The sequence below is a fragment of the Elephantulus edwardii genome, unplaced genomic scaffold (genome assembly GCF_000299155.1).
Source record: "Elephantulus edwardii isolate Elephantulus edwardi_28Jun2011 unplaced genomic scaffold, EleEdw1.0 scaffold00247, whole genome shotgun sequence".
Classification (NCBI taxonomy): Eukaryota; Metazoa; Chordata; class Mammalia; order Macroscelidea; family Macroscelididae; genus Elephantulus; species Elephantulus edwardii.
In genome coordinates this window covers 1,196,131-1,212,877 of record NW_006399997.1, presented here as the reverse complement: position 1 = coordinate 1,212,877, position 16,747 = coordinate 1,196,131, and the positions used below count along the sequence as shown (strand labels likewise).

The 16,747-nt window shown below is 35.6% G+C and overlaps 1 protein-coding gene across 1 annotated transcript in view; it reads right to left on the bottom strand.

The window, feature by feature from the left end:
* Positions 1–16,747, bottom strand: part of MAP4K5 (mitogen-activated protein kinase kinase kinase kinase 5) — a 128,865-nt gene that overhangs the window by 56,998 nt on the left and 55,120 nt on the right. Inside the window, exons 6-12 of the mRNA XM_006899218.1 lie at positions 16,388–16,435; positions 16,263–16,305; positions 15,330–15,402; positions 9,888–10,019; positions 5,459–5,521; positions 3,023–3,104; positions 1,837–1,953 (exon numbers count right to left, since the gene is read on the bottom strand). Of these exons, the coding sequence (XP_006899280.1) occupies positions 1,837–1,953; positions 3,023–3,104; positions 5,459–5,521; positions 9,888–10,019; positions 15,330–15,402; positions 16,263–16,305; positions 16,388–16,435 (558 nt within the window). The remainder of the gene's footprint in view (positions 1–1,836; positions 1,954–3,022; positions 3,105–5,458; positions 5,522–9,887; positions 10,020–15,329; positions 15,403–16,262; positions 16,306–16,387; positions 16,436–16,747) is intronic.

Below are 16,747 nucleotides of genomic sequence, written 5' to 3'. Positions count from 1 at the left end.
CCACTGTGTTTTTAATCATCTTACAATTTTCATTTACGTTATATTTTCTTCATGTACACTGTGGGCTATTTCCACTGTGTTTTTAATCATCTTACTAATATCTTCTTGCATGAAAGCCTGTAAGACAGCTACTTCATGCCTCATGCTTTAATACCCCCTTATAAATAATTTCAGATTTTCCCGTCCCTAACACACCAGTACACTTGAGGGAGTAAGCCTGACCTTTTTGCTGAAGAATCCTCGGCCAACTTGTTGACTTAAAGTTTCTGAATCCACAAGCAAAGTCCAGTCCAGAGTAAGCTAACGGCTATTTTTATTGTGTACAATGAAATGGTGGCATATTAACTAAGAAAGTACACTCTGCAGTCAATCTGTCTAGATCCAAATCACTGCTCTACCACTTACCAGCTGTGTGACTACTGACAAATTATTTTCACTTTTTGTCCCTCATTTCCTTATTTGTAAAATAACGTAATACAGGCAGTGCTTGGACTATGTATAACCAACTTAAAGATGATTCCTATTTGTCCTTTAGTATTTTGTAAATTTGCCCTCACATGGAAAATTCTGGACCAACTCCTTACACGGAAACAACTCTATATCACAATCACTTTCACCCTGATGCACATAACTGCTTTAAATCAATGAAAAGGCTTTGAGTCTTATACTAACTGAAAAATCAAACTCAGTGCTACTGAGTTAATACCAACTCCTCCTGACCCTGCAGGGGTCCCTGTCTGTAGCGTCTCCAAGGGGCCAATCTTTACTTAAGCTGACCGCTTCATCTTTCTCTCAGGAGTGGCTTCTGGTCTCAACTACTCATGTTTTGATTAGTAGTCAAATTCTTTAATTACTCCATCACCAAGATTCTTTTTTCCTGTAGACGGAACAGTATATACCTACACTGACTAATCTATAAAGTCTTAAAGGCACAGTAGAAACAAATCTCTTTTGTGTCCCAGGAACTTCTTATATTATCTACCATAAAAACTATTTTGAATTTAAGATGAGTCAAGATGAAAATTATTTCACAAAGTGCTTTACACTCAATGCATACTCAAGTAGTTAAACTTACTAGATAAAATTTAAAACTAAAGAACATAAAGTAGAAAATTCTACTCAACACATAATAATAAAATAGAAACATTAGTTTCCAAACTCTTGCCAGAATTAAGGTTGCATAAAGAAGTGTACTCGGGGTGGGGGGAAGGGACGTGGGAATTGTATACTAATGAAGGAATTTTTTTCTTTTTCTCTCTTCAGAGGGGGAAGCGAGCTGGTGGGGAGGGGTGGGCAGGGAGAAAATTGTGGCAATGAATGAATGGAAATCCAAAACCTCTGTAAAAAATAAATAAATAAATAAAAATTAAAAAATTTTAAAAAAATAAAATGGAAACAAAGACATAAACAAAAAATATTCAGGCAAACTAAGAGGAAAAAAATGGTAAAGAGGACAAGAATTTCCATTTTCCTGGACAACTGTTTGTATTGTTGCTATATGTTGTTGAGTCAGAATCAAATCACAGCTTACTCTCCAGTGAGTTTTCAGAGGCAATAATAGCACAGGGGGAGACTTGTCAATTTTCTTCCACAAAGCCGCCAGTGGATTAGAAATGTGGGCTTTTGGGTTGCAGTGTAGCTCCTCACCACTAGGCCACCAGAGCCCCCATCCTGAAGACTAGTATTAAGAATACTTAGAGGCAGGGTTAGGTGTAGCTTCTCTGTTAATCTTGGGAAGTTAAGCTATCTTAACCAACCTGAAAACATGAATTAGAGAAATTCTAAAGACATAGTAAATAGTGATAGTTAAATGTTAGACTGCAAACACTTCCTTACCTCAAAGTCGTCATCATCACCTTCAGTGTAATGTGCATGGTTGTCTGGATTGTTCACTTTGTCCAATAGTTCAACTGCTAGGGCTCTAGAAAGACCAGGTTGCCCGACAAAAGTATGCTAAGCAAAAATGAAATAAAATTTTATGTCTTTACCACTCTAATGTGTATAAAATATTATTTGTGTTTTTATATTTACTATCAGACACATGCATGTGAGAATATGTGAAAATACATTAGCAAAAATGTTAACAGAGTATCAAGAACTCTATACTTTAACTAAAGAATCTTTTTTCCCATAAATTTATACAAATTCTCATTAGTTATAGAATCCATATCACAGGCAAAATATTAGCCATAACTATACTAATGACATTAATTACTCACATCATTATACTGATATTTAAGTATTACTATGCTGTTATGTCTCAATGAGTTGGAATTTATTCATAGCTGACTCTCCAGTAGGTTTTCAGATACAGTAAGTCACACAAGAGTTGACTCCCCATCTTTCTCTTGTGGAGTAACTGGTCGATCTGAATTGCATGCTTTTGGGTTGGCAGCACAATTTCTTAACAGTAAGCCAACAGAGCTCCCTCAAATAAATACTATGTCAGTCTAATATCAAAACAGGGGGGAGTAAAGTATGTGTGTTACTAGGCTTACTTAATTAAAATTGTATTATAAAAAAATTTATTTGTGTGTGTAGATATTACAACATTGAAAAAAACTCTTGGATATTGTAATCACTGACTTACTAATACAAAAGTATGTTAAGTATACTAATACACAGAGTATTTTGTAAATTTACATAAAAAGTCAAGAAAATTCATTTTAGGTGAGAGTAACATTTTTAAGAGCTTTCTTTTAGGCAAGAGTTGGCATGTAATAGTCCATGGCCAAAATCTAGTGCAAATGAAGATTTCTTTGTAAGTGAACTTTTATTGGAACACAGCCATACTCATTCATATGTGCTCTACGGTTACTTTCATACTCAATGGCAGAAATGAGTAGCTGTAACAGACATACAAAGCCTAAAATATTTACCATCAAGTCCTTTACAGAAATTGCCAACTCCTGTTTTAAAGGTCATTAATATTTTTATAACAAAAAACGAAACGCTTTTGTTCTAATAATAGGCTAACTGCTATCTGACAACAGGAAACCCCCCTAAAATTTCAATGACTTACAGTCAGAAGTCTTTCAGCAGTTGGTCTTTTTTTGGGGTTTTTAGTTAGTGCTATTTTGACAAAATTATGGAACGTTGATGACCTTCAAATAAAAAGAGACATATACAAAAACATTCCACTACTATTAGGTTTGTTGTATTACTAAGTAAAATTAACTTACAAGCAGTCAGAAAGCCTGAAAACAAAAACAAAAACAAAAAACCAAAAAACATGGTTTTCTCACCAAGGCTTCTTCCACTATCCATGCCAAAAAAACTAAACCCCAATCATAGTGTATTACCTGGAAACTTTAAGTAGTAATAGTAGTGTAAAACATCTGAGAATATATTCATTAGATAATGAACACATAGTAGACTGAGAGAAGGAAACAATTACACAAAAAAGAAAAAGAAATGGATAGACTCATGATTTATAATCCTATCTTCTAGGTACTACTAAGGAATCAAAATGAGCCTTTCTCATTTCGTAATTTATAAAACATATGTGTGCTCTTACTACATCGGAACAGTTGGTTAGATGCTACGAAGTAGGTGGCAATGCCTTAACCATATGTGTGTTGTAAGGGCCAGCAAGATCCTCTTCCATCCTTGTCAAGGGGAGTGTTAACCTCTATCCTTTCATACAACACTACATCAGAACAGTTGGATGGCATGGAAATAGAGTAGATAAAAAAGACTACAGTATTTGTATCATAGAAAAGGACAAAGGAAGAGGAACAAGATAAGCAATCAAAAGTTTTCTAGCTACCTGCATCCATTAAGTGGAAAAAAGGAAAGGGCATATAGCATAATTAAAGGAATCATGTTTTATTAATTAATAACAAAGAGGTATATTGCTACCATTGTCAAAATTCCACCAGAGAAAGATCTGGCATAGTGAATTCTCTGTAGAGAAATCAAATTACTGCATTGCACTTGGTAGCTCATCTGGCAGAGAGAGCATAGACACAGACAGTATCTGAGTCTGATAAAGCCTCTCCTTTGGTGTTAAGAACGGCACTTAAGGAATCTGACTGACTTGACTGCTTATAGTTACTCATTTCTCACTGTCAAGTCTTATCATTTTAGATGCCTAGGAACATGTAAGTACAGAAATATAATGAAGCCAGCGTCAATATAAAATACAGCTAAAAATAGAATATTTATTCTTTGACTCTCACTATGTGATTTGCCTTTCACTCCAGGCATCATCCACAGAATGATCTGGTTCCTAAATAACTCTATGCATCGGCAGACCATTGAATACCACAGACTGCTAGGAGAACAAACAGGTTCATCCTGAAAAGGGTGAAACCAGGCTGCTCCTTGGAGGCAAGGATTCTGAAGCTTTGTCTGACATACTCTGGAAATGTTGCAAGGAGGGACTAAAACCAGTCCTTGGAGAATAACATGGTGTTTGGGAGGGGTGAGGGAAAGCACAAGAGGAGAAGACCCAAATAAAGATTGCCCAATATAATAATAAAAATAAAACCCCCCAAAAATAAAACCATGCCAAAAACAAACAAAAAGAGAGAGAGAGAGATACCCCATTAGATGGACTGACTCAGTAACCGGGGTAATGAGGGTAGAGATGTCAGAGACAATAAGGTTGGCTCAGTGTAGAGCAGTGTTCAGACCTGTTGTACACAGGGTTGCTTTGATTTGCAAGCAACTCGACAGCACATAACAACATAGGCAGACCAATAACACATTAAATAACTGAGAACTTTTTTTGGAGGGAGGAATCTTTTAGAATCTGAAATAAGTTAGGGATACCCTTTCTAGGAAAAAACCTAAATATAAATATAGACTTCTGGGGACTTGTGGACTACCAAGAACATTTTCATTAACATTGTGTCTTTTATTAAATATATGAGGAAGGTATGACCAAAAATTTAATTTTTATAATTCTATTGATACTACCATTATGGACTATAAGGATAAACAAAATACTTCACTTTGTATGAGAAGGAAGAGAAGAGGATTAAAAGATGTATTTTCTCAAATATTGGGCAAAGTAAAGAAAGAGTAGTAGAGATTAAATGTCATGATATTTGGGACACGTTTTCATATCACTTCTGAAAGTCACCATGTAAACTGGATTAAAACAATGCAATTCATATACAATTAAGTTTCCAAAAATCTTAAAGCATCCGTTTTTTGTATATTCTTCTCACATGTTCATGTCCTCGTAAGCCTTATAGTCAAACTGCGAAAAAACTAAGAAAATTATTTTTTGAGTGTTACAGGAGGTAGTAGTACAGGTAGATGACAAAGGAGTGGGGGCAGGGGAGGAACCTAGATCCTTGCCATAGCTCAGCAAGTAAATTGCCTATGTAACATTGGGCAAACTGCACAACGCCTCTAAACTTCAATTTTATTATCCAAAAATGAAAAATCACAACCTGTGTTCCATGCAACTGTAAAATTGTATAAATCTGAATATACTCTAACTCACCACTTTGTTTTGTCCTTTAGCTTTGGAGGCTGAAAATTACTTTTTGACATTAAGAAGAGAGCTCTGAAATGAAAATTTGAGTTAAATAAAATTAATACCAGGATACTTGTATTAATACATCTAGTAATAACAATGAATCTTTTAGTAAATTTAGTTATGTAGGTAATGATTAAAACTGGTACAAAATAAAATTTCTTAACATTTTAGACAGTTCATGAAAAATTATTCTATTATAGAGATATTTACATATGAAATGAACCGCTACACAGAAGACAAAGTTACTATATCTTGTTATGTTGTTGTGTACGATCAAGCTGGAATCGACCCATAGCTGTCCCACCAGCGAGTTTTTGGAGTTAGTTAATTGAATGGGAGAAGACTGCCAATCCTTCTCATACAGAACAGCCAGTGGATTCAAACCACATGCCTTGGGGTTTGCAGAGTAGTTTCTTAGCACCAGGCCACCAGAGCCCCCTACTACATACATATTGCATTGTTTTCTTTACCTGTGTATCTAGTTTTATACTTTAAACACATATCTTAAAAAATAACCTATCATTCTTTAACACAGAGATATTGTTACTCTAATATTAGGGTGATTAGTTGGTCAAAGATTATTTTGTGTGTATAAGTGAATTCCACCTATTTTCTGTTTTGCTCTTTTTTAGAGAGTTGTTTGGTATCATTAAGTTGACAACTCATAGCAACCCTATGAACAATGCATCTGAATCTGGTCCTATCATGTATTCTCATCACTCTTATATATTACATGAATGATATAGTCAGCCTGAAGATGAACTTTCTGTTCTATGACTTGACCTTGGCCAATTTTCCCATGGATTATGTAGGCAGAAGAATGGAGGTTACAAAAAAAATGTTCGAAAACTCCTTTCAGATTTCTAGGGAAACTTTTTAGTTTTTTTTAAAAAAAATTTAAAATTCTCTTTGGTTATTAAATTATTCATATATAAATTAGGCCAACTGCTAACTGTGGAATAGACCATCAACTACTCACATGCAAGTTCAAACTAAAGTTAACAAAAGTTCAATCAAATCCACAGGAATCAATATTTGACCTTGAGTCTGTCCCACCTGAATTTCAAAACCACCTTAGGAACAAGTTTGAAGCCTTGAACACTAATGAGTGAAGGAAAACCAGATGAGTTGTGAGAGGATAGCAAAAGTATCATCCATGAAGAATCAAAAGGTCATTACAAAGACAGAGGAGGAAGAAAAGACCAAGATGGATGTCAGAAGAGACTCTGCTATTACACTAGAATACCAAAAAGCCAAAGCAAAGGGAAGAAATCAAGACTGTAAAGAGTTGAACAGAAGATTTAAAAAGGCAGCACGGGAAGACAAAGCAAATTATTACAATGAAACATGCAACAAGCTGGAGTCAGAATATCAAAAGGCCGGACTCGCTCAGTATGTCTTAAACTGAAAGATCTGGAGAACAAATTCAGACCTCGAGTTTCAACATTTAAGAATGCAGGATATTAAATGATTCAGGAAGCATTACAAGAAGATGGAAGGAGTAGACAACCTACCAAAAAGAACTGGCTGTTTAATGAAGAATTTCATGAAACAACATATAATCAAGAGCCTGTGGTGATGAAGGAGGAAATTGAAGCTGCTGTGAAGGAACTGGCAAAAAGAACAAGCACCCAGGAATTGACAACATACCAAATGACATGTTTCAACAAACAGATGCTACCCTGGACATCCTCACCAAGTAGTGCCAAGAAACCTAGAGGACAACCACCTATCTATTCCCATACCAAGAAAAGGTGACCCGACAGAGTGTATAAATTATTAAATAATATCATTAATATCAAATGCAAGCAAGATTCTTCTGAAAATTGTCTGAAAATGACTAAAACAGCACATCAACAGAAAACTTCCAAATGTGCAGGCTGGGTTTAGAAGTAGCTATGGTATTAGGAGTATTATAGCTAATATTAGACAGATCTTAGCTGAAAGCAGAGAGTGCCAGAGGAATCTCTGTATTTGATTCACTATACCAAAGGCATTTGACTATGTGGATCACAACAAACTGTCTAACTCTGAGAGGAATGGGACTTTCAGAACACTTAATTGTACTCATGTGACCAGGAGGCAGTCATCAGAACACAGCAAGATAGTTAAATTTGTATCTTCTAGGCTGCAACACTTCCATGATACATCTTCAAGGATATGAACATGTACGGCTAAGCACAATTGATAACAGTGCATCTAAATTCCAAAATCAGTCTCCATAATAGTCTATGTGTTTCCTACTGCCAAGGGGGCCCTTTAGAGTAGTGAGAGAAGACATTCACCCTGAAAACCACAGCGTCCCTTTTCAGTAGGAAGTAGCTAAGAGAATACGCCATCCCCTTTTCCTTATGAATCAGGGTGAAGTCTCTCTCAGGGAGGAGTGATAGGGAATGGCAAGGGACACACTGACAAAGGAGATTAATCAGAACTGGCTTTGACAAGCACTGTGGCAATTGGACAACTGAAACAGACAATGGGGGGGGAGAAGAACGAACTGGGGAGGAGGGTGGAGAAAACAGTGCAACAATGAATGAATGAAAACCCAAAATCTCTGTAAATGTTCATTAAAACTAATAAAATTTAATAAAAAAAAAGAACACAGCAAGAGGAGACAATGCATGGTTAAAAATCAGGAAATCTCTGTGCCAGGGATGCATCCTATCTCCATACCTTTTCAATCTGTATGCAGAACAGATCATTCAGGAGGCTGGCTCTACGAGCAGGAGTGCAGGATCAAGACTGGAGAAAGACTAATCAACAACCTACATTATACAGATGACACAACTTTACTTGCCAAAACCGAGGAAGACCTGAGGCATTTACTCCAGAAGGTCAAGGACTGAAGCCTTAAGTATGGATTGAAGCTCAACATCAAGAAAACAAAGATTCTCACCACTGTGCCAAGTGGCACCATCATGATAGATGGTGAAGAGACTGAGACTGTTAAAGGCTTCAGTTTGCTTGGGTCCGTAATTAACACTCAAGTAGTCAAGATATCAAAAGACAAATTGCATTGGGAAAATCTGCTGTTTGGGACCTCACCAGAGTACTGAAGAGCAACGATGTCAGTCTCAAAACTAAGGTGTGCCTGATCCAGGCCACAGTCTTCTCAATTACTTGTTATGCATCAAAAAGCCAGCCAAGGACTAAGAATTATAGCAGGAGAATTAAGGATACCTTTCAGTTGTGGTGGAGAAAAGTACTGAATATAACATGGACTGCTAGAAGAACAAAAAGGTTCATCTTAGAGAGGGTGAAACCAGGCTACTCCTTGGAGGAAAGGATTCTGAAGCTCTGTTTGACATAATCTGGGCATGCTGCAAGGAGGGACGAGTTCTTAAAGAATGACATCATGGTTGGGAGGGTGGAGAGACAGAGCAGGAAAGGAAGACCCTGAATGAGATGGATTGACTCACTAAGGTAATGAGGGTGGTTGTGTCAGAGACTATGATGCTGGCTCTGGATAGAGCACGGCACACAACAACAACAACAAAGGAAATTGAAAAAGACCCAAATTCCTACTACCTTAAGATACTTAAAATATTCTGTTGGGTTGGTTTGTTTTTATAGATTTGAGAATATCTAAGTGCATTATAATAATGACTATGTCAATATTATATTTGGGTTTTTACTAATAATCATTTGTCTATACTGCCTTATCCTTATACCAGAGGGATGTGGTTCGAATTCACCAGCTGCTTTGTGGGAGAAAGATGAACAGTCTTTTCCTATGCAATTTACTGCCTCTAAAAATCTGCTACAGGGTCAGCTGTGAGTCAGGTCTAATTTGCTGGCGCATAACAACAATTAAGTAAAAGAACAGTTTCCCCACTCAGCTAATCTTCTTTTAAGTTTTATACCAAAGTTTAAATATTAACCCTATTAATAATTAAATAATTCTTCCACAGGGATTAAAAAACATAAATATAAATATTTATGTTAAAATGTAAAAATAATTCTAATATACACAGATCTCTTTTCATTATTCTCAAAGCAAAAACAAAACAAATCAAGAATATTAAAATAAAATCTTATACACATTTGTATAAAATTCTAATTAGGACAAAAATTAAACAAATTTAACTGATGCAAGTTTTTGTTACCAAAAACTTAATAAAGATCTTTTTATTGATAACTACTATCACTGAGTATGCTTATTAAAAAGACATTCCTTTCATGGAAAAACATCAAACAGAGTAGAAAACTCGGTTTGTGCTGTTTTAGAAGAGCAATGGCAGAAGAGGAGTTTTGGACAGGATTACCTCCTAAGTCCCTCATATTCTTTATTATGTTGACACAAGGCAACTTGAGCTCAGGACACCTAACTTATCTACTTACACTGTCCCAAAGATTTTATTACTAACTATGTAATTTAAAATAATGAGAACACCTCATTGGATGAAGATCAAACATAGGTGGCTGAAGTTCTCCAAGTTCGATTGCTGTTATTCCTACAGCCCAGATATCACAGAGCTGGTTGTAGCCACCATTCTTTTCCACTGCTGCAACTTCCGGAGCCATCCTAGAATGGGATAATACTGACACATAAGCTCAACCAAAACCTTCATATTATATATTTAAAAGCATACTTTTAAAAAAACCCCACACAACAAACCTAATGTTTTCTTATACTGGGAAGAAGGATCAAGATAAAATTCTTCTAGAAAATTGTGGAGAATCCCAGTAAGTATTACAGGGACTAGGGCCAAGCACCTCTACTTGTTTTTCCAGGAATGGGAGGGTAGAAATGATGGACTCATGTCTGCAAATAAAATGATCACCATGGAGAAAGATAACGGAGTGTAAATTTAACGGAGGAAAGATTATTAAGTTGGAGCTCAGGGGGGAAAAACCAGTTTCCTCTCCTCTGTCCACTAGAAATCAGTTGTTCATTATTAGGGGCTGCTGTGTTGACTCCAATACATAGAGAACCCATGTACAACAGAGAAAACCGCAGCCTACTTTTGCACCATCCTCACAATCACTGCAGTGCTTAAGTCCACTGTTGGTAGTCACTCTGTAAACCAATTTCACTAAATATTTTCCTCTCCTTTGATGACTGTACTTTTCCAAACATGATATCCTTTTCCAAAGATTGGCCTACTGGCATCTCCTGATAACATGCATAAAGTGTATGAGACAGAGTTCTATCATCCTTACCTCTACGAGGCCTCCCAAATGTATTTATTCCAAGACAGATTTATTTGCTCTGTTGGTAATCTACAAATATTCTCCAACACCACAGTTTCAAAGCATCAATGATTCTTTAGTCTTCCTTTTACACTGTCCCAATTTTCATATATACATATAGCAATTATGATTATACCATGGCTTGGGTCAGGTGTACCTCAGACTTTAAAAGAACATCCTTGTCTTTTAGCATTTTAAAGCAATCCCTGGCAAATCTGTCTAGAGTAACATATCTTTTAATTTCCTAACTGCTGTTTCAAAGGGTGTTGACTGTGGAACAAAGTAAAATAACTGACCACTTCAATCTTTTCTTCATTTATCATGACACAATCTACTGGTCTAGTTTTGAGGATGCTTCTTACTTTATGTTGAGGTGTTAATTCATGATTAAGCCTTTGTTCTCCATCAGTAAGTGCTTCAAAGCCTCTACACATTCAGCAAGAAAGACTGTGTCATCTGTATCCCGCAGGTGTTGATGATTCTTCTTCTAATCCATGGGTTAGCAGTGCAAAGCCTTAGACTATGCCAACAAGTCTTCCGCCAATACTGATGTCATATTCTTCTTCAAATAATCCAATACAGACTGAACAGTAATGGTAAAAGTTTATATATAACTCAGACACACATTTTTTCTACTTTTTAACCATGCAGTGTGAACTTGTTCTGTTTTTATGTCTGCTTCTTGGTTGATGGATAGGTTCCACATGACCAAGATTCACTGTTAGGGAATTCTAATCCTTCTCAATGTTACCCATAATTTATTATGATTTATGCAGTTAAATGATTTTGCACAGTCAAGAAAAAAGTTAAAAAAAAACACTTTTCTGTAATCTTTACTTTTAGTTAAGATCAATCTGTCGGCAGTAAATGTTATTCTTCATTCCCTGGGTTCTTCTAAATTCAGCTGAATTTCTCTGCTGATATATTGCAGCTCCATGAGAAATTATTTAGTGGTGGTTAACTGTAATGCAAATGACCAGGGCAGCTGTACTTTCTAGCACAGTGGGAATGAAAGCTTCTATCAATCAATGTGAAATGGCTGAAGAAAGGCAGAGATGGTATGCCATTCTTACATGAGTAGAGCTTAAGACAAACACAGGAAAAAGATATTCTAGGAAGGCAAAAAAGAAATTTAAATTCTGTATTATTTTATCTGGTATAGTCAGGACAACACACAAAAAAATTCTCAATGCAGCAGAGTTCAAAAGACAGGAAAGAATGAGGAGGGAAACGGCCTGAAATGAAGACAATTTCTATATGAAAGCTAATGTACCAGTGCTTTATTTAAGTGATCCTTACTGAGGTTTTTCCACTTTTGCTATCAAATATTCAGCTTTAATGGGTATTACTTACGACTTTATTCTGTGCTTTGTAAGAGAAAATTCACTGTATTTTGCATTTCTGATTAATCTTACATAATATTTTATAACTATTTCTAGTAAGATATTCTTACTGCTTTTTACAATATAAACCTCACTTATCATACTTGTGCCAAAATGTCCTAGTTTTTTACATGCTCTTTAGTCCTGTTTATGTCCAATTAAGCTGACTATATAATTTAAATTGATACCTATTTAAATTTTCTAGTGGTTGAATCTGTTGAGTCTCTTATGGTTTTATGCTTTTGTTAGGAAAATGTTTTCCTCAACTATCAAAAGAAATAACCATTGCTTTTGGCTACACTTTTATATTTAACATTTTACTATAAATACAGTTAATTTTGGCATTAGGAATGAGATATGAAGCCACTTTAAATTTCTTTCCAAATCCAAACATTATTACTTAAAGTAAATTTTAAATATCATCTTTTATAATATTTACAAGAATATTCTACATATTAAGGTCATTATTTGGATCAGTGTTTCATGGACTATACAAAGGCATTTGACTGTACGGGTCACAACAAACTGGCTGACTCTGAGAAGAACGGGAATCCCAGAACACTTGATTGTACTTATGCAAAACCTATACTTGAACCAGGAGGCAGTCATCAGAACAAAGCAAGGAAACACGGCATGGTTCAAAACTGGGAAGAGTATATACCATGGATGTGTCCTATCTACATACCTTTTCAATATATATGCAGAACAAGATTATCCAGGAGGCTGGGCTCTATGAGGAGAAATGTGGCATCAGGATTGGAGGAAGACTTGTCAACAATCTGCTTTATGCAGATGACATAATCCTGCTTGCTGAAACTGAGGAGGACCTGAAGAGCTTGCTGCAGAAGGTCAAGGACTACAGCTTTCAATATGGATTGAGGATCAACATCAAAGAAAACAAAGATTCTCACCACTGGGCTGACTGGCAGCATCATGATAGATGGTGAAGAGATTGAAACTATTCACAGCTTCAGTTTGCTGGGCTTCACAATCAACACTCTTGATACTAGAAGCCAGAAAATTAAAAGACAAATTGCATGGGGAAAGTCTGCTGTCAGAGACCTCAGAAAGTACTGATGAGCAATGATGTCAGTCTGGAGACTAAGGTGCACCTGATTCAGGCCATAGTCTTTGCAATTACTTGCTATGTATTAGAAAGCTGGACAATGACTGAGGATGATAGGAGGTGAATTGATGCCTCTGAGCTGTGGTGTGGGTGAAGAGTATTGAACATACGATGGACTGCTAGGAGAACAAACAAGTTTGTCCAGGACAGGAAGAAACCAGGCTGCTCCCTGGAGGCAAGGGTTCTGAAGCTTCATTTGACATACTTTTGACATATTGCAAGGAGGGACCAGTCCTTGGAAAGGAACGTCATGCTTGGGAGGGTGAAGGGACAGCACAAGAGAGGATGAACCTTGATGAGATGGACTGTTTCAGCGACTGGGGTTATGGGGGAGGTTGTGACAGAAATGATAAATGGCACAAGACAGAGCAGAATACAGGTTATTGCAATAGGGTTGCTATAAGTCACAGGCACCTCAATAGCACATTAACAACAACAACTACAACAACAACCACTATATTTTAATGTTCTTTATCTGTATTAATAATGAAAGTAGCCAAACAGTTTGATGCTTTCTTAGAAAGTTGAATATAATTATCATTTGATCTAGCAACCTCACTACTAGGTATATATCCCAAAGAAGTAAGAGTTGTGACACAAAATAATATATCCTCAAGTTTACTGCAGCAGCATTGTTTACAACAGTAGAGAGCTAGAAACCACCTAAATATCCATCCAACCAGATAAATGGTTAAAATTCATAAAATGAAAAATTGTGTCACTGAAAAATAATCAAGGATTTGTGAAATACCGCACAACATGGATGAGTCTAGAACAAACTATGCTGAGTGACATAAATTAGTCACAAAAATATTATAATAGCACAATTATAAAAGCAAAGGAAAGGGTTACATATAGAATCAATCTTAGAGTGACAATAGGGATGGTAAGAGGAGAAGGAATGAGTAAAATTTAAGATAAGCTGGGTTAAGGGAAAAGTAATATACAATAAAGGACAGATGTTTTACTTAATTACATTAATCAATGGAACGTAATATTATAAAACAAAATATCCATAAATGACTGTATCAACCTTGTAAACCTTGACTGAAAGAAAAGGTATTTTAGAAAGGTGATTGCCAATAATTGATAGGATCAATTAGAACTGGGAGTGGCTGGCACAATATAAAGGAGTCCTAGTGGTACAGTTAAGTATTTAATTTTCAACCAAAGGTTAGCAGTTTGAACCACCAGCAGTGGATAAAAACATAGGAAGTTCTCTCTATAAAGATTGTTGTTGATGTTTACCATAGAGTCAGAACTGACTCTTTGCTGACCCTCCAGTGGGTTTTCAGAGGCAGTAATCATATGGGAGAAGACTGCCCATACTGCTTCCACGGAGCAGCTGGTGGATTCAGACTATGTGTGTTCAAGACTGCAGTATAGATTTTTACACTAGACCACCAGAGCTCCCTTTCAGAAATACAATGGAGCAGTTCTACTCTGTCCTTTGTTGATATATATCATCAAGTAGGAAATGATAAATTGCACGGGAGGTGATTGTTTTTCTTCTGTAGAGCAGCTAGTGGATTCGAGCCCAGTACCTTTGGATTGGCAGTACAATTCCTTACCAGCAAGTAACCAGAGCTCCCTTTAGGATAGAGCCACTCAACACAACTCATTGCCAATGAGTTGGAATCAATTTGTAATTGATCCTCTAGTGGGTTTTCTAAATCGTAAGGGGGATCAGGATTATCTTGAAGGTAATGGATTTGATGAAGATAAAGGTAGAATGCTCTGGTAGCCTAGTGGGGAAAGAACTGTGCTGTCAACCCAAAGGAAGATGGCTCAAATCCACCAGCTGCTATGTTGTAGAAAGATGAATGATTTTTTGCAGTCTCTGAAAACCATCTGCTATGAGTCAGTTCTGGTGCAACAGCACAAAAAAAACCCAGTACTAATAGAGGTAAACGTTTTAACTACCAGAAGTTATGCTGTAGACTAAAAAAGAAGCAGTAATAAAAAAATTACAGGAAATAAGACCCAAACTCTCTAATGCAGTCAGAACTATGATAATATTAAAGAACATGTAAAGTTTTAGACTTTCAGTCAAGGCTCACTTGTATACCAAGTATCAAAGTGGATTACCAACACTAAACAATAATATATCAAATAGAGTAACAGTATGTCTTACCAATAAGGAGTACCAATAAAAGACTTTCTCTTTGCAATGGTTGCTGTTATTTTTGCAGCCACACCAAAGTCAGCTTGTAGGGGGAATATAAAAGGAAAATGATAGTTCTTATTAAGAAAACAAATAATATTCCTCAATGCTTACTTTAGTCCTGATATCATTGATAATTTAAATATTTATGGTAGGAAAATGTATGTAAATTGAGTATCTAATTCTCCCTTACTTGGTTCATGAGATATCTGATATTTGTTAAATGAGTTTCTGTGCATTTTACTAGAAAGAAAATGTACTTTATTACGAATAAAATTATTAAAATTGCTTTTAAGTATATTAAATGAACCTGGAGAAATGATGAAAGTCATGCACGCAAGCGTAGTGGACATTTTATTCATAGGGTTGCTGTGATTTGCCTACGACTCGACAGCACTTAATAACAATATTAAAATTAATTTGGGGGGAAAAAGGAAACATAAATGTACAAAGGTGCAATAGGCACTTTATTTCTGATAAACCAACTCAAGTTAGTATTTTTTATGCTTATAAAGTATAATTTTTGTTGTTATTAAACAGTTCTGTGAGACAATTAAATATTTTATTTGTCATTTAATATATCAAGAGATTTTCTTCTTTCATATTCTTCATTACTAATTTGGATGACAATAAAATTTTATTAAAAATGTATCATAATTTAACAGTTTCTCTATTATTAGATCAGTTTGCATTTCATTTTCTACTATAAGATATTCAAGAAGTGATTAATACTTTAGTGAATAAATACTATGAATCTTTGGAATGAATGTCTTTAAAGTAATAACTGTAAGTAGAATTACTGGGTCAAAAGATGATTATATGGCTCTGGATATAAATATTAAACATATATACTGTACATATTATCATTTTTGGAAAATACTTTAGGAGTTTGAGAAAACATACCTAATTTTACATCACCATGGTCTGTCAATAAAATATTTGCACCCTGAAAGAAAAATAAACACTAGTCACTTAGTACTACAAAACAGTTCTTCAAACAGAAAATGAAACAAGTTAAATGAACTTACTTTTATATCTCTATGCATTTTGCCTTTAGTATGTAAATAGGCAAGACCCTAAATAAAAAGGAATAAAAAGCATGGATTAGCTAAACTGCACATTAGGATAAATAAGTAATTAGAAACTCTTAGAGTGAAAAACTTTCTAAGGGTGTTTTTCTTCCTTTTTAAAAAAAATTTGTTATTAATTTCAATGAAAATTTACAGAGACTTTGGATTTCCATTCATTCACTGTTGCACTGTTTTTCCCTCCTAACCCTTCCCCCTAGTACACTACCTTCTTGGAAAAGGAAAAGAAAAATTCTTTCATTGTTTTACAAACCCTCCCCCAGGGCCACTCCACTATGCAACCTTTGCTCTGGACTCCTG